General features: G+C 41.7%; 1 protein-coding gene across 3 annotated transcripts in view; it reads left to right on the forward strand.

The window, feature by feature from the left end:
- INTS7 (integrator complex subunit 7) overlaps window positions 1-9,119 on the forward strand; it is an 88,826-nt gene extending 79,707 nt beyond the window's left edge. For all 3 annotated transcript variants that reach the window (XM_059076073.2, XM_067032112.1, XM_067032115.1), the window contains exons 18-20: window positions 2,727-2,825; window positions 4,201-4,386; window positions 7,632-9,119. In XM_059076073.2, coding sequence (XP_058932056.1) covers window positions 2,727-2,825; window positions 4,201-4,386; window positions 7,632-7,919 — 573 coding nt within the window. In that variant the 3' untranslated portion in view covers window positions 7,920-9,119. The remainder of the gene's footprint in view (window positions 1-2,726; window positions 2,826-4,200; window positions 4,387-7,631) is intronic.
- The last annotated feature ends 9,222 nt before the right edge of the window (window positions 9,120-18,341 follow it).

Genomic DNA, 18,341 nt, shown 5'->3' on the forward strand with positions numbered 1-18,341 from the left:
AATAAATAAATTTATTTAAAAAAAAAAAAAAAGGCAGAGGCATGAAATAGCATGATGTCTTCTGGGAACAGTGTGTTATTGCTGCAGCATAATGTGCAGGCTCAGGACTAGAGAGGTCAGTGGAGGACAGATGACAAAAGGCTTTTAACACAGTCTTAAGGAGTTTGGACTTTATCTCATAGACAATGGGGGCACTCTTTAGGAATTTTAAATGGGTGTGGGAGAGAAGTGGTTAAGCTAAGACTGTACACTATTGTTATGTAGAAACAGAACAGGTAATGTCCTGGAAGGCATGAAATTAAAGGAAAGAAAAGTGGTTACAAGACTTCTGCAGTAATCCAAGGTAGGGACCAAATTGATAAAGTGGGAGCAAGAATGAGAAGAACAGATACATAAGAAAGATTATTTAGGTGTAATATTTTCAAGGCTTGGTTTCGGTTTTTTGTTTGTTTTTTGTTTTCTTCAAATTAGATGTGAGAGGATGGAGACATGACCTCTGGGTTTCCAGCTTAGGTGACCAGGTACACAAATGGTTGATCCTTGACTGAGACAGAATACAGAGGGATAGTGGAAGAAGGTGGTTTCATTTTTAAACATGTTAAACATTGGCAGTTAGATAATAGGTTTGGTGTCAGAAGGAGACAGGCTGGGATGCATGTAAAGTTGAGGCGTCATGAGCATACAGATTCTTAAAGTCCTGGGAGTGAAGAAAACTGCCTGTGAAGAACAAATGGACTGAGAAGACAAAAGGACTAAGGAGAGCATCAACACTGAAGGAACATACAAAGGAGGAGAATCTTAGGAAAGAAGGTGGAGAAGGGAAGAATCAGAAGTGAGGGCAGGGGCCGTTAAGTGGAATTTCATGGAAGAAGAACATTATCAGGTGCCACAGAAGTGTCAAAAAATACAAAGGCTGAAAAGTATTCGGTTTGGCAATGAAGGCAGTATTCATGATGGGATAGTCCTCTTACTGGTTTACTAATCATGATATGTGATTTCACATCTCCAGACTGTTACTTTGATAGTAATCTGCAACTAACATACGTGTTGAAGAGTGCCCAAGGGGCTAGTAGTCTCAGAGGCAGTCCTGCTTTCCCAGTGGGGAATTGCAAAATCTGCATCTATTCTTTTAAAAGGGAAAATGGTACCTTTTTGCCCAGGAACAGCCTGAGAGGACACTTGTGGTCCTCTAAATCCACCCTTTAAAGATGTTTCTCCTTAATACTGTTGTGGCATCAAAGGTTCCACCACAAGTAGGAAGTCCGTGCAAATGCATCTCAGATCCCTTGTTGCAAGAAGATGAATAGTGCTGTTTTAGCAGTTAAACCTGAGTAGACCCAGTGTCTCTAAATCCGTGTTGTGGTTATCTCAAGTAATAGACCTGGCATTTATATTAGGAGTCTGTCAGGCACAGAATGTTCGGTGATCTGAAACCGATGAGGAATGGATTCTTCTGGCTTTTAGCCTTAATGCCCTACTTTAAAAAAAATGTTTATAGCAGAGGCACTAGGTGATACCCTGCTTGGAAGCACAAACTTAAAAGGACAGACAGCACTGTATAGAGGAATAGTTTTCAGCCTGTGGTATTTTGGGGGCCACTGAGAGAGGAGTAGACTGAGGAGGGGATGGTAGACCAAGCAGGAACGGTTCTGGGTCACCCAAAGTTACAGGTGTTCTGGTACTGTAATTTCTTTTTTCTATTAAGTTTGCAAATCATTGGTGAAATAAAACAAAATCACTGAGTGACCTAGTCAGGTGACCTAGGTTCCAGTCCCAGCTTGTTCCATTAGCTGTCTGGGTGACCTGTGTCATCAGCAAAATTGAGGGTTAGACTGGTTGATCTTTAAAATATCTTTGATGGTATCACAGGTGTATACTTATCTCCAGACTGATTAAGTAGTATGCATTAAATATGTCCAGCTTTTTGCATGTCAGTGGTACCTCAAGAAAGTAGTTGAAAATAAACAAATAAATAAATAAAATCTTTGAATTCTTAAATTCTGGTTCTATGACCCCTTTCACTAAAACTCAAAAGATTCATTAGAATAGTTCTATTCCTCTGCAGTTAAGCTGGGATTTTCAAAACTCAGTTAAATTTGTGAAATAGATTTTAGAAAGGTGTTTTATTTAAGTTTCAGTGATCTATAGAGTTGGACTATATGGTAATCTGTAATCTGAATTCCAGTAAGTTTCCACCGTTGCTCACTCTCTGGAGACTCATGGCCACATGGACAGGGAGGCCACCTGGTAGAGATGGGATGAAGAATGAGGCAGTTCCAAGCCAAGGTTCCACGGGGATTCGGACTCGAGCCTCAGATGTCAATATTTTGCTTTGATTTTTTACCATATACATGCTCTTTATCATGTTTTGTCACGTGATAGTTACTTTATATTTTAGTATCTAAAATAACTATATATGTCTAATAGCTCTAAGCTCTATAGAAACACAAACTTTGCACATTGCTTTGTCTTGAGGAGTGTGGGTTTTCTCTGTCATTTTTTATTGAATATATTTCACAATAAAGTAAAAATCTGTAATTGTCCTCCTTGACATGAGTGATTTGACAAATGTATGCAGTTCCTGAGTGTTATGTCTCTTAACCTGATTGGTGTGTACTTTTGTAGTAATTTTATGAGCATTTGTAGTTTTTACACTTCTTCCTGAAAGTAACTATTTGTTGATGAAATTTGGAAATTTTCATTTGATTTTTCTTTTTTTTCCCCAGCATACAGCATGCCTCTGCAATGCCATCATTTCTTTGCTGAAAGTTCCTCTTTCATTTCAGAGATATTTTTTCCAGAAACTGCAGTCTACCAGCATCAAGGTAATATAGGAAGAACACTCAGGTTTAATATAGTTTAATACCTTCTTCTGAAGATTATAGGGGGCATAGCTCTGCTTCAGGATCTTACCTTTGGTTTAGACAGAACTTATACTCCTCAGTTGTAAGCCTTTCCTCCCTTCAACAAGTGATTTGGGAGTTAAACCCTCTCCTCTCCTTTCTTTCCTCATAGTGCTAAATGCAGTGTGACAGGCATTTGGGTACCTCGAACTCAATCCCTGTCAAGAATGAGTTGAGTGCTGTTCCTCATAGTAGCCCACAAGGATCTTGAGCTGAGTCCATGTCTGATCAAACTATTTAAACCCAACTTAGAATGAATCAGGTCCAGTAAAACATCACCAGCCCTATCTCCAAAGCACTTTTGTCTTCAAATAACAAATTTTGAGGATCTGGGCAATGAGTAGAGTCAGTATTTTAAAATATTTAAGCCACTCAAAATTCAAAAGCTATTTTGATTCAAAGAATGAAATTGTTGGGAAAGGGGGGAAATTGTCATTTGTAAGAGATTCCCTGGATTATCCCTATCAGTAAATGTCTTCAGTGCATCCATTTGAATGTTTTTGATTACAAATAATAGAGCATTCCATTTCAAAATGACCTGAATAACAAGGAAAATTGATTATATAGATAAGAAGTCCTAAGGTAAGATGTCTCCAGGGTTTAGTGGCTCAACAACTTTATCAGAACGACCCAGTTTGTTCCGTATTTTTATTTAAGCAAGATTTGTGCTTTCTTTAATTAAAGGGTATTTAGGATTCTTAATATGTTTTTAAAGAAAAACTGAGAGGTTAAAAATGTCATTTGGTTTATTTGCGGAAATTGACTTTTATACCATGCTGACTTGATAGTGTATGTAATCCTAGAATTCTAGATTCATTTACATTTGAATTTAGTTTATTTAAATTACCTAAGACCATAGAGACAGCAGCTGGACATGAAAATTTATATAGTGCATTTCCATACTAGAGTTGGTTCATTGTCAGAGAAATGCCCCACCTCAGAAATTGGGAGAACAGTGCCCTTGCTATTCTCTAATCCTCTGTTCCCCTCAAACAGAACTGGGGCTGGGGGTTTAAAAAAAAAAAAAAAAAAAAAAAAAAAAACAGTGGTATTTAAAAGGAGGCATTAAGGATAAGGAACTCTTGACTTTAAAGGTACAGCTGTCTGGTTGTCCCAGCACAGTCAGGTCATTGTGGGTGTGTGTGTGTGTGTGTGTGTGTGTGTGTATGCGTGCGTGCCTGTGCCTGTGTGTGTACAAGTGACGTTTTAATCTATAATCAACGATTAGCACAGACATGTTTGTTGGAAGGAAGCTTGCTTTTGGTTGTTAGCATTTATTTTAATGTTGGCTTTCCAGCTTGCCCTGTCACCATCCCCCCGGAACCCTGCTGAACCCATTGCTGTCCAGAATAACCAGCAACTGGCGCTGAAGGTAGAGGGAGTGGTCCAGCACGGATCTAAACCAGGACTCTTCCGCAAAATTCAGTCTGTCTGTCTGAATGTTTCTTCCACACTGCAGAGTAAATCCGGACAAGACTACAAGGTAATTTAGAAAAGAGGCAGAGTTGTGATGCAGGTTTTATCAACTCATTGATGGAAGTTTTCCGGTGTTTCTCATGGTTAAGCAGATTGTAGTTATACCTCGCAAGGGATCAGATGGACATAAGTTAAAAGTACATATTAGGGTGTAAGTGGGCTGATAAACAACACTTCTCTTTTCCCTGCCCAAACCAGTTGATAGACAAAGCATCCAGGCAGGCAGAGATCAAAATATGAGTGTCACTACTGTTAGAGCTGGGGAGAAACCTAGCTCAGGTGCCTGGCAGCAAGGACTGCCTAGCCTTGTGGCTCTGAATTGAGTTTTCACACCAGCCTCCGTCAGTACACACAAGAGCCTGCCCCTATAAAACTGGGATGAACAGTACCCTGAAGCCCAAAGAAGAAGGCAGAGAGAAGGTGCTTAGCTCCCCAGGCCCAGTCCCCACCCCACAACTTAGAATCAGTAGGATGCACCTTCTTCCATAGAGACCAGTACTGTTCATCTAATGAAAGGTCCCTCCACAGGGAGGGAAGCATCAGGAGTGGGGAATAACTTCTCCCTAACCCCCTGACCCCAAAAGAACACATCTATTTATTTTAACTTTGTTTTAAGTAAATTTTAGCATGTTCCAAAAAGTGTGTACTATATTGACATACAGTGATCAGATGAAGTAAAATCTTTCGTTAAGGGTTTAACCCTAGAAATTTGCTACTTTGAGAAGTCATGAGGTAGGTTAACCAAAATCATGCTTGCTTTGTTAAGCAAAGCTAAGATTCTGAATCTGTGCCCATGAAACACCAACGTTCCAAATGTAGAATGTTCCTTTCTTTAGACATCTCTTTCTAATTCCTTGGTGGTTTATTCACAGTAAATGGAACAAGTGAACGAGTGCACAGTTGTATGAACAGAGTTGTTTAAATGTCCAGATTGGTTACGTCTGAGCTTATTTGTGTGCATTCTTGAACTGAGGTCCAGAGCAAGGAAAGGGGTATCAGTAAAGATATACAATGAGAGCATTTTATTCTCTTTGGTGGTTTTAGGCTAAAAGGCCAAGGGAAGGTCTGGTTTAAGCCATCACTACTTTCCTTACTTTGGTAACTTTCTCTCTCTCTCCGGGGCTCTGTACCTACTCTAAGAAGGCTCAGCCTTCATTCTCTCCCTCTCTTTTGACTTCGAGGGCACAAAGCATGGCGCCTTATGTAGCCATTCAGTAGATATTTGGTGAATAATGAAAAAAATAATTTACTGTATTTAGTACAACTCTCTTATGTTTCAATGATCTCTGTTGTCACAGAAGATCATAAGGAGAACTTACATAGTCAACTTATCCCTGTCTGCAGCTCTCTGCTCATTTTGAGTTTGAAAGAACAGCAACCATGATTCTCTTTGTTCTTGTATATAGTGATTTCTACTGTTTTTAAAAAAACCATTCAAGTCGAGAAGTACTACTGGTCTTCTCATTGTTGACTTACCTCTCCGGAGGCACTTGTTAAAGTCAGGAAGTTGACGTAATAAGCTAGGTAGTACATGATTGCTTTGTAATGTTACTTGCAGTGAGTTTGCAACTTAAAATGCATCATGCGTTAAGAGTAATCAGGTTGTTTACTAGGCCTATTTCTGGTCCTTTTAAGGAAGTTCTTGTTTGGTGTACATATTCTTTAGGGAAATAAAAATCCTACAAAAGTTGAATGTGCAAACAAAAAACAAAAAAGGACTTATAAAAATTTTAAGATCTTGAATTTGTGGTGACTTCATTTCATTAATGTTACAGATCAGTGTCTCTGGAAAACTGACCTCACGATAACTGCTTATTGAGACACGAAGCTTCAGGGCACATTTATATAATTAATTACACAAGAGAAATACACACATAAACATAGAGCAATCTAATCAAATATTCATTCTGATTACCTCTATATGCATTCTGAGAATAAGTGTCTCTCTTGACATACTTCATCTTGGGTATAAGAAGAGATACACCTGCAGGTGTTACTCTGTCCTTTGAAGGACCGAAGGTATGAGTATCTAGCTAAATACATAAATGAATTCATAAATCTGTGTTTCATAATATGTTGTACTGCCCATCTGAACAAGACACTGATTTTTAAGTAAGCAACATGCAAGTTCAAAAGTTAATTTGTTAAAGGAGGGAAGAATCACTACATTACTTAAGTAATATAAAATCAGACTAGCTAGGAGGGGAAAAACCATATATTTGCATAGCATTATGTTCTTTTTCAGTCTTTCAGATTTTAAACTCACTGAAACAGGTGGTTGCATCCAGTTTCTTTAGAATATCTCTTCACAGGTTAAAGAAAGATGGGAATTGGAGTTGGGGTTGGGTGAACAAGGAGAGGGGAGGAGAAATTTCTCTTTTACCCTCTTAGGGTCTCCAGCTAGGCCTAAGATTGAACTGACCTTAAGGCAGATTAACAGGAGAAAAGCATTCCAGTTTTATTAGAATTTTACGTATATATGGGAGTCTTCACAGGAGGATGAAGACCTGAAGAAGTGACCAGAACAGAAAGCTTAGATACCTTTTAGACACACAGACGATAAATTCCTGACAAAATAGCAAGACAGAGGGTTTGGGGCTAGGGACAGTAAGTAAAATGACTAGGAGATCTGTTGGGGCATTGGGAGAGACTAGTGGAAGATACGGGTTATTTTCTTAGGTTGGTTTGTACAGATCCATCTCGACATCGATTCCCAGTCTCTGGTGATAGTCTTCTCTTTTTTGGTGCAGGGAGGTTTACCTTTCTCATGGAAAATTTTATTTATGTTTTTAGGTAAAAAGGGACAGGTCAGAAAGCCCTTTCTGTATCTGTTGTTTTTCAAGTGCCCTTAGCTCAAAATAATCACTATGCCACAGCAGTGTATTTGGGGTGGCATGTTCTGAACTGCTTCACAAAGCAGAAAGGCCAGCATCAGAAGGGGTTGAGAAAGCTCCTTCTACTCAATCTCCTTCTAGTGAGGAGGCAGTGTCACCTGATATTAAGAGTGCACGCTTTGGAGTTAGCCTGCCTGGGTTCAGGTACCAACGTCACCACTCATTAGCTGTATGACCTTGGAGAAGTTACTTAACCTCCCCACCTCAGCTTCCTCATTCATGAAACAAGGTTAATATTAGTACCTACCTTTTGGTTGTTTGCAAGGATTGAAATAGCACTTAAAACAGGTCCTAGCTCACAGCATGCACTCAGTAAACGTTAGCTATTGTTATTTTTTAACGATGTTTTTCATTCCAGATACCCATTGACAATATGACCAATGAGATGGAGCAGAGGGTTGAGCCTCATAATGATTACTTCAGTACTCAATTCCTGTTGAACTTTGCTATCCTTGGCACACACAACATTACAGTGGAGTCTTCTGTGAAAGACGCCAACGGCATTGTATGGAAGACTGGTCCCAGAACCACCATATTTGTAAAATCCCTGGAAGACCCTTATTCGCAGCAGATTCGCCTGCAGCAGCAGCAAGTACAGCAGCCGTTACAACAGCAGCAGCAGCGAAATGCCTACACGCGGTTTTAGCCGTGTAGCAGAGGCACTACAGACTTTCCAGGGGCTGAGCAAATTAGCGAAAATAGTTTACTTTTTCATATGGATAAAGGTACAAAAGTTAGAATATGGAGTCCGTTTTCATTGGTTTCTGTGATAGAACATTCTGAAAAAACGTTTCTTTTCTTAAAAATTAACTTGGAGAAATCACTGGTTTCCTAACCAGAAAGATTTTTTTCCCCCTTATTTCTTCTTAAACCAAGTCCTTCATCTCCTATTTAGCACTTTCATTGTTTTGCTATTATTACTTTTATCTTTGCTGAGCCTTCTCTTTTCTTTCAGGAAAAGTCACATATTGGGGTCATTGAATTAGTAAATTTGACTGCTTTCCTACCAAAATATATCACTTGCTGCCTGACATAGACCTCTGATTCTGAGCTGGGCCTTTGGAAGTTTTGACCAGTATGTGCCAGGTTTACCCAGGGTCGTAGAAACTGAGTACTCCCGTAGTTGGACTGGAAAGTATCCCCTGAAACATCCAGTGTTGTGGATTATGAGAGCATGCAGTCCAGCAGAATGGAAACACCCTGCCGTATTATTTCAACTATTTACCTATCTATTCTCTGCTAAAGCAATCTTAATTTATTGTTTTAGTATTTAATTGACCCAAAGAGCAGCTAACAATTACATAGAAAGATTGGAAATTAATCATTTGTTTTTTTCTAATATATGTGTGATTTTATGTAATACAGACTTTTTTATTGTTTCTAAGAATGAAAAAAATCACATTTAATGTTAAGAGGGCAGATCTTTTCTTTGATTGGTTTAGATTCTTCTTGGCAAGTTAGATAACGCTAAACTTGATTGTCTAGAAACAGCAGTCTGTTTATAATAACACCCTCAGTTAGTTGGGATGCTCAGGGAATAGAAGTTTTCTCATTAGCCAGAAAACCCCCTTTTTTTCTATGTCAATACTGGTTGAAAACCATTATAAAATATAATAATAATACACTTTCTTTTCTTAACACAGTATACTACATGTAATTTAACTGTTCTTTCTTGATTTGGGGATCGTTCAGTGCTTTGGGATCATGATTTCTGGACATCAGGGATCACAGGATTGCAGACACTGATGATGTGGGCACTTGGGCTGGAAGTAGCTCCCAAGGTGAAGCACAGGGCACATTCCCTGGAAGTTTTCTTTTAAAATAAATCTCTCAATTGCTTTGCTCATTTTGCCTTTTTCTCTTTAAAGTCGGCATTGGCTCAAAGGAGGGATAGAGTTTAAAGGGAAAAAAATGAGTTTGGGGGATTTGTGTGTGTGTGCAATGTGGCCTCTAGGGTTGAAAGTGATTGGCAGGCAACTCGTGTCCCTCTAAGATCTCTTGGCTTCATGAGCTATTGTCCCAGCACAGCACTTCTTCTGCCAGTGGCCAGGGCATTGTCATAAAACGTGTGTAAATCTAGTGTCCACTGTGGTTGATGCCCAGATGTACGCAGTGCATGATGTGCACAGCCATGACAGCATCTGGGAACATAAGCCTTAGGAAGAATTGCTAGAGAGTAGTGGTGGATGTGTGCAGGACCTCTTGCCCTTCTACCAGGTGTGGAAAGAGCTGACCGGAATGCCTAGGTTCCACTGTAGGCTCCAAAGAGTTAGCCCTGTGACCTGGGCAAGTCTCATCATCTCTGTAGACGGAAGTTTCTTTGTCTGTAAAATGACTGGATTAGATGGGACCTCTTGACTCCAGTCTAGGGTTTTGTTATCTGAAAGACTAAATACAAAAATAAAAAGTTCTTTCTTAAATTGAAAAAATCTTTTTTCTTTTCTTTTCTTTTAAAGTGGCTGTTTTCAGAATGAAATTTTACAATGTTAATTTTAGGTTTCTGGTGCTGTTTCAAGGCAGAATTGTTTGAAAAGAAGCAAATTTTGTAAACCACCAATTCCCCCAGTTCACTTTGAGACCTTCCCGTATTTTATGTTCTTAAAAGATAGGCTTTTGATAGCTGTAGTTATAAACTGATTGATTTGGCATACTATAGAGCCCCTGGCACAAATTGGAAAGGAATTATTATTATTATTATTATTTTTGGTACGTGGGCCTCTCACTGTTGTGGCCTCTCCCGTTGCGGAACACAGGCTCCAGACACACAGGCTCTGTGGCCATTGCTCACGGGCCCATCCGCTCCACGGCATGTGGGATCTTCCCAGACCGGGGCACAAACCCGTGTCCCCTACATCGGCAGGCGGATTTTCAACCACTGCACCACCAGGGAAGCCCGGAATTATTAAAATAAAAACAAATCCAAATAATTTGGAGTGAAAAGTAACTCTGTGAAGCAAAACAGGCTATTTTATTTCAGGATGTCCATTAGATCTGGAGTAAGGACACTGATTTTATTTTTGGTATAATATCTACTACATTTTTGGTATCAACTGTTAAACAAGTTATATGAGGTGGGGGAAACTGTGTTTGTAATTTCAACAGTACACTCATGAACGAAAAGGAAAAGAATACTCAAGGAAAGATGCAGAAAAGAAAGATAAACATACTGATTATGAAGTGAACATGTTCCCTGATTTTAGAAATATGAGTAATAAGGGCACTGGCCAGTTGACCCCAGTATTTAGTGACTTTGCAGTATAACCTGGTGGCTAAAAGCCCAACCTTTGGAGCCACTCTCTCCAGTTCCAAACCCTAACTCTACCTAACTTTGTGGCCTTGCGTGAGCTACTTAATCTCTCTATGCCTCAGTTTCCTTATTCCCCAAATCAGGAAGCATAATAGTGCTTCATGGGTTAGGTGCAAGGATTAAGCAAGTTAATACAGAATTAATATATATAAAGCACTTAGAATGTGCCTTGCACATAGTAAGCAGATATACTTGAGTGTTTGCTGTTATTATTACCGCTATCATTATCCTCCCTAGTATTATTTTTCAGTGTTAGATCAATTCTTTTTTTTAATAAGTTTTTAAAAATTTTTATTTATTTTATTTTTTTGGCTGTGTTGGGTCTTTGTTGCTGTGTGCAGGCTTTCTCTAGTTGCGGCAAGCAGGGGCTACTCTTCGTTGTGGTGTGTGGGCTTCTCATTGTGGTGGCTTCTCTTGTTGCGGAGCATGGGCCCTAGAGCATGCAGGCTTCAGTAGTGGTGGCATGTGGGCTCAGTAGTTGCAGCTTGCATGCTCTAGAGAACAGGCTCAGTAGTTGAGGTGCACGGGCTTAGTTTCTCCGCGGCATTTGGGATCTTCCCAGACCAGGGATCGAACCCATGTCCCCTGCATTGGCAGGCGAATTCTTAACCATTGCACGACCAGGGAAGTCCATAGATCAGGTCTTAACCTTAGCATTTTATTTATTCAAAATAAAAGTTACCTTTTCTCTGCTAGTCTACACACATTTAAGCTATCTTCCCTCATATTCAATTTGGGTACATTGATTAAGAACAAAATAGCTTAATGTTGACCTAAACAAAATGGAATTTATGTCTACTGCAGTGCTGAAATCCTATTTAATTAAAATATTTAGGGCTTCCCTGGTGGCGCAGTGGTTGAGAATCTGCCTGGGAAGATCCCACATGCTGCAGAGCAACTGGGCCCGTGAGCCACAGGTACTGAGCCTGCTCATCTGGAGCCTGTGCTCTGCAACAAGAGAAGCCGCAACAGTGAGAGGCCTGCACACCGCAATGAAGAGTGGCCCCTGCTTGCCGCAACTAGAGAAAGCCTTCGCACAGAAATGAAGACCCAACACAGCCCCGAAAAATAAATAAATAAATATTTTAAATAAATTAATTAAACAAATAAATTTTTAAAAAATATATTTAAAGAAAAATGTACAAAGAAAATTATGAAAATACTTTCCAGAAGTACTGATTACCTTCAGTGGTGATGGCCATAGTATATTGACTGTTTAGAAACTAAAGTACTATTGTAGTCCAAGTTAAACTAAGAGATCTTGTGATGTGGCTTTCCGGCTCAAATCCACCAAGGTAGCAGGTAATTTGCAACTGAAGGCTGATGTCACTTTTCACATTGAAATATGGTTCAGAGAAGAACAAACCAGCCAAACAAGATCTTCAGTCTAGGGTCCCAGAGGTGTCAGTTTAAGTTCTATTTATAAGACTCACTTGCCATGGATCCTTGGATAGGTCACTTGATCTTTTTGTGCCAATATATGCCAGCAGTATACTGAGAATAAGATGACCCTGCCATCTGGTATACAGAGTATATGCAGAGCTGTCTAACAGAACTTTCTGAGATGATGGAAATGTTCTAAGTCTGTACTATCCAATATAGCCACTAGCCACATAGAGCTGTTGAGTATCTAAAGTAAGCCTAGAGTAAACTGAATCATTTATTACTTTTAATTCAGTTAAACTTAAATAGCCTCATGTGGCTACTGCCTATAGAACTGGACAGTGCAAGAGTAATACGTGAAGAAATGAGATTCACTACTACCTTAGGACCTAGACAGCCCTTAAATAGGTTTCTAGATAAGGTGTCTACATTGGAATTATTTGACGCACCAAAGTTTTCACATGGAAGAGTGTGGATGATGAAGAAGGCATTGGGGGTTCGTGTGTTTGCTTTGCTTCAGATAATACACAACTGTGTTGCTCAAACACCTAGCCCTGTTCTCTCTATAATGTGCCCTTAGATTTAGGTTTTATCGGTCACCAACATTATAAGTATGATGGGAGTACTGAGAAGTCCAGAAGTCTGGTGAATTGGCTTAGATTTCCTGCCAGCAGCACTCCAGGAGGTTGTGGTCTTCCTTTCCATTTCTTGCCCAAGAACACAAAGACCTTTCCATGGGCTGTATATTTTATTGGCTTAACTGGCATTAGTCCACTATCCTGTGGTATCTCCCAGCCTACTCATTCTATGAGCAATTTGATGTTTAATTGTAACAGATTTAAACAGAGTGTAAGTCATGTTTTTTTTTTTTCTTAAATAACATACCAAGATCTGGAGTCATTGATTTTCACAGTATAATGAAGAATGCTAAATGTAAATTTACTTATTTCAAATCTACTACAGTTACAAAACATTTTTTCAGTCTATATCTTTTCCCTTATCCTCCTGCCTACTTGCTAATCTCTCCCAGAGCAGTTCTTTCCTGCACAGTCCAGTTTGTTGTGCAGTAATTGTGTTCTTTGCTTATTATTTAGGTCTAGTTAAAGATTGAGACCTGATGAAATGAGTTTGAGGATTGTCTTCTTCATAGATCATGACTACACGTCTAGCTTTTGTCTAGTGATACTTAGCTGGCAAACTGAGACTAAAAATGTTTTTATTGCTGTTTCCAGATAATTTTTTCTTAATAAAATTATAAATGTGAGATAATACCAAATGAATCAGAACAATCAAGAAGATGAACATGTACCCAGTACCCTCAAAATTCAGATTGTAAGCAGACAAGAAGTACTCTCTACCTTTTGGTTTTCGCGGGAGATTTCGTTTGTGGATTTTGATGAAGCTTATTTGTGGCTTATTTGTATTTTAAAGAAAAATTTAAAATAGAAGACTGTGACAAGTAAAATAGAACTGAGTGAGACTGAGGAATTATGAGAAGATACCAGTGTTTGCTTTTCCTGTTTCCTAAGATCATGGAAGGTGAAAGTAGGCCAGGCGCCTCAATTTCTACCACTCCCACCCCCAGCTCCCCCATTGGAAGCAGTGAGGCTAAAGATGCTTTCTGTTTATGTGTCATCTCACGCTTAGGAGATGAGCAACGTGGTGGGCAACTTGTTAACCCTTGTGTCCCCCATCCTTGCTTTCCCCTCCCCACCCCACTGCCAGCAAAGGTAGCTAGTCCTGTGATTAGGAAGGTTAGTTCTGAAATCCCCCCAGCCCCTTCACCCACTTGACAGGAGAAGCAGATGAAAAGCCTACTGTAGAAGTACAAGTTGGAGGGAGGGGCTTTCCTGACAATGCTGGGCCCTGAACTGGGGTGAGAAATGCAAAAGGGAACTGACAGGGAGACCCCTGAAGCAACTTGCAGTCTCATTTGACAGAAAAGACCTATTTTTAGAGAATGTGGAGAGGGCTTTATAAAAGCTGTTGACAGAGCACAAAAGATGCCATTTCTGAAATTCTAGTAACACCCCCCTTATATGTAACAGGACAGGCTCTTAGGTAATTAGAAAACTGGCCGTCTTGTGGCATTTTCTCCTTTTCCAGCACTTCGAATACAGTGTCCTTTCCTCCTCAGAGAGCCTCTTTTTTGACATAAGCAGAGACAGTTGGGTACCTACTACTTGGAAGCCAGAGAGGAACAAAAGAACATTTGGAAAAAAGGTACACTCCTGAAGTGTGAAGTCAGTATTTAGCCTTGAGGAGATAGGAGCTTACACTCAGAATTAAATATTGTCTCCTCTTGCAGAAACTACTGCTTCTGGCCAGGCCGTCGGAGGACACGAACCCCTCAATGTCTCGTTTCAAGGTATCAGGGCATTAGGGAGAAATGACTGTAATCACAGAATCACTTAAGATCCTATCTATCCTACTTAGTGGTTACAGTGTCCCCCAGGATGCTCAAGAGAGTATTAGTCCTGCTTGGAGTTGTCTCTCTTAGGGAGTGAGCACATCTGGAATCTCCTTGAGGGCCCTTGGTGCAGGAGGGGGCCCACGCATCTGCCCCAAGCACCGCCTTCCCCTGCCTCTCTCCCCTGCATGCCGACCAGGTTAGCTGATGGAAAGCACTTTTCCTTCATCCTAAGCACCAAGGTAACTCAGCTGACATCACAGGGCACTATAGCTCAGTCAGCATTTGTCCATTTGTTTGAGCAGGCATTTGTGAGCTAGATTTCTCAGATCTGTGCAAAAGGCACAGCCAGCAAGGACACAAACAATTTTGGAAACAGGTGATCTTTTATCCTTCACCAAATGTTGATTGAACACGTACAGGGTACCAGGAACTGGAAATACAATCATAGACAAGTTCCCCGGGTTCACGGCCATGCCACTGCTTGTTTTTGCACAGGCTGTGGGAAACCCACCCTGGCCTTGATTATGCCAGGGGGGCCTTAGCTTCCTTGGTAGTTGATCATTTTCTCCAGTGAAAGGGGAGAGGAATGTGTTTAGCTAGGACCATCCAGATCAGAGTCGCTGCTGTTTCCTGTGTGGCCTTTAGAAAAGCTCTCAGCCTGAGAGTCTTCTTCTTTGGTATCTAACCATCTTCCCAGTTCACTAAACCTTTCCTTACATCCTAGCTAAACCCCTCACAGCAATCTTAACCTCCTGCTTCAATTCTGTGTTTGAGGGGATAGAAAGCTCCCCAAAGCCTTGGTCATAGGGAAATAACTTTAAGCAGAATGCAGTCTCCCCTGACCCCAGCTACACCATATTGAAAAAACCATCTGCCCCTCCAGACCCAGCAGAAACCCTGGCCCTGATTCCTCCAACCAGACATGGTGCTCTGTCTCCCTCTGTGACCAGTATCAAATCCAGTCTCAGGTATGTTCTGCTGCCTAACCCTTGGGGTTGGCATGAATGTGGACAAATGGTGACTAAAATTACCATGTCCTGTTATGGGAACAGACACCTCTGTCCACTGTCCCACACCCCACGTCAGCCCCCTGGCTGTTCTCTGAGTCTCTGTTTACTCTCTTAACATCTCTGTGAGCCTTGGCTTCTTCATCTGTGAAATGGGGCTAATACCTGCCTGTTGAAGAGTTGTGAAGATTAAAGGTAATAATACATGCACAAATCCGGCTACTGGCGGGTCCACCAAACGTTGGTTGCCTTCCGTGTCAGTGGTGGAGTAGCCAGCATGGCCTGCTGGCCCAGAGAACACCGGGGAAAGTAACGTCAGCTTCATAAAACAGTGATGTTTCAGATCATCTCTGCCTTAAAGATGATGTCCCAGGTTTGAGGACTTAAAGGGACAAAAATTGACAGCTGAGAGGAGGGGGGTGTTGAAGAGGTTATGTTTTCTCTCGCTCCTAAGTGTGTGTGTGTGTGTGTGTGTGTGTGAGAGAGAGAGAGAGAGAGAGAGAGAGATGTGTCTAGGCAGGGAGAAGAGCGGGCCTACTTTGGAGGATGGGGGACTGTCCTTCACAGTGTTGCCTCCCTCCTGTTGCCGCTACCATCACCTTAGTTCACAGCCTCATTATATCTTCCTGGAATATCACTTTCACTTCCTGTTTTTCCTGCTGCTAGTGTCTGCCTCCTCTGAGTAATCCTTATTCCCACTGCTTCCCAGTTCACTCATCTGGTCCAAAATCTGTATTCCCATTGGGTTCCCTGTACAGCCTGAATTCTTCAGTATATCATTTAAAACCCTCCACAATGAGACTCCAGCGTGGCAGCCAGGCCTTGCCTCTCACTCCCTCTCTGTGTATATCCCAGCCTGTAATAAAACTAGCTTCCTGGGCATCCCACGAGCTTGCTTTGCACACTCTCACCATCATGACTTTGTTCATATTTTCCCACCACCTGAAAACTCTTTTCCATCACTGAAACCCTTGTCCATCCCTGCATGTTCTGATTCTCCAGCCAAGCCCAGGGTTCCTCCATGACCTGTGTCATGTTCAGTCCTGTGTGGAGCAGTTAGCCTGCCTGGCCCTCGGAGTCAGCATTAAGGTGGACATGTAGTGGCTAATGTAACCATGTCCTGCTGATGAGAAAAAGCGGCTCCCTCTGCTGTCCCACCCCTCGTGCCTGTTCTCCGGCCTCCAGCCCTGGTTCACATCCCTGCGTGGAGCAGTCCCAGCTGGTCTGCCTACTGACTCAGTGTTCACCTCGGAGGCAAGAGATATGGGGAAGGCTTTCTACTATTTCTGAGCTGCAAGCAGTGTCAAGGCAGGAGCACACACCACTGCCATTGTGTGGGGCCTGGAGTGCAGCTCAGGTTCTGATCTGAGGTCTGAGGCAGTAGGGGGGGAACCAGAGCCTAGACTTGCAAGAAAGTAAAAAGAAAAAAAGCCTGTTCATCCGATTTTTGTTTTGTTATGTTTTTTTCGAGCCGCGCAGCTTATAGGATCTTAGTTCCCTAGGAATCGAACCCGGGACCCCGGCAGTGAAAGCCCAGAATCCTAACCACTGGACTACCAGGGAATTCCCATCATCTGTCTTTTTCTTTAGAGTCACCTTCACTTTCCTCCAGCACCAGCCTTCTCTTGATCAGAATTTGGAATATGTTGTTGCTTTGGGTGTGTTTTGGGTTTCACTGTTGCCAGCCAGCTTTTTTCTGGGGCACCTTCCTCCCTCCTTCCCTTTCTCTCTCCCTGCCTTTCTTTTTCAAGGACTGATTGAGCACCTGTTGTATGCAAAGCACTGCAGCAGGTAGAGTCCCTGCTCTCTGGAAGCTTTGGTTGGTGGTTGTCATGTGTGTCAGCTTGATCCATGTTTGTCCATGGTGCCAAGGTGCTGAGGTGCCAGTCACACTGAGGTGAGACATGAGCAGTCCACTCCATTGTCCTTCTCATAGACTGAGCTCTTGTATAAAGAGCTGCCTGAAAGACCCTGTGGGAGGTGGAGTGGGCAACATAAGATGCCAAGGAAGACAAAGGCAAGGAGAGGAAGGCAGAGGTGGCCTTGGATTCTCACCACTCCAATCCAGCCTGACTCCAGAGCCAGGCACAAATCAGACTCATAGAGCTCCACGCTGATGCTTTCACTCCTCTGTGGGTCACCTGTTAGATTGCCGGCCAGCTCATGTTTTCCCCTTACCTCCCACCCCCCATCTGCTTTCCTTTATACTTCTACCCCACGAGCTTTGGACCACAGACTCCCTTTGGATGGCTGGACCTGTGACAGGTAACCTTGGGAGTCATCCAAGACCATGTTTTTTGCTATACATACAAACAATAAAAAAGGACAGCCCAGCTGAGTTCCTGTCCAAGGTTCCCTGAGCTGCCCTTACGTCCTTATAATGCAGTGCAATATTCGTCTTTCTGCTTTTCTTTTGGACATTCCCCGATATGTGATCTTTCCCTAGTCAGAGACATCCACAATGCCCTAAGGAGAAGTGGAGGGTTAAAGCAATACGCAAAGACAAAACAACCCAATGTTCAGTCTTTTTAACATCCAAAATAAGATATTGAGAGTAAAAAGAGATAGCATTTTGGCTATAAAAACAGAAGAGAGAAAGAACAGTGAGATAACCATGGCTGCCGCTTTAGACGTGTTGACATTCTCATTGTTTCCTGAACCCCAGTGCATCTCACACCTCTGGGCCCTTGTGGCACTTGGCATTCAGTGTGCGATGCTTTTTCTCCCCCATGGTTGTACTTAGCAAGCTCAGTCCATCTCTATAGATTTACCCAGGTTGAAAGGCCTCCTCTCCAAGAAGTTTTCCCTGAAAGCCCCACAGAGTTGGGTGCTACCCTAGCCTTCTGGTCAACTCTCTGCTTAACGTGTATCTCCCTGCTTACATAGCTATCTTGCCTTCTATCTGAATGTGAACATCCAACCGGAGGATTGGGAGTTCAACTTTGCATGCCTGCTGTC

Source organism: Kogia breviceps, chromosome 1, assembly GCF_026419965.1.
Source record: "Kogia breviceps isolate mKogBre1 chromosome 1, mKogBre1 haplotype 1, whole genome shotgun sequence".
Classification (NCBI taxonomy): domain Eukaryota; kingdom Metazoa; phylum Chordata; class Mammalia; order Artiodactyla; family Physeteridae; genus Kogia; species Kogia breviceps.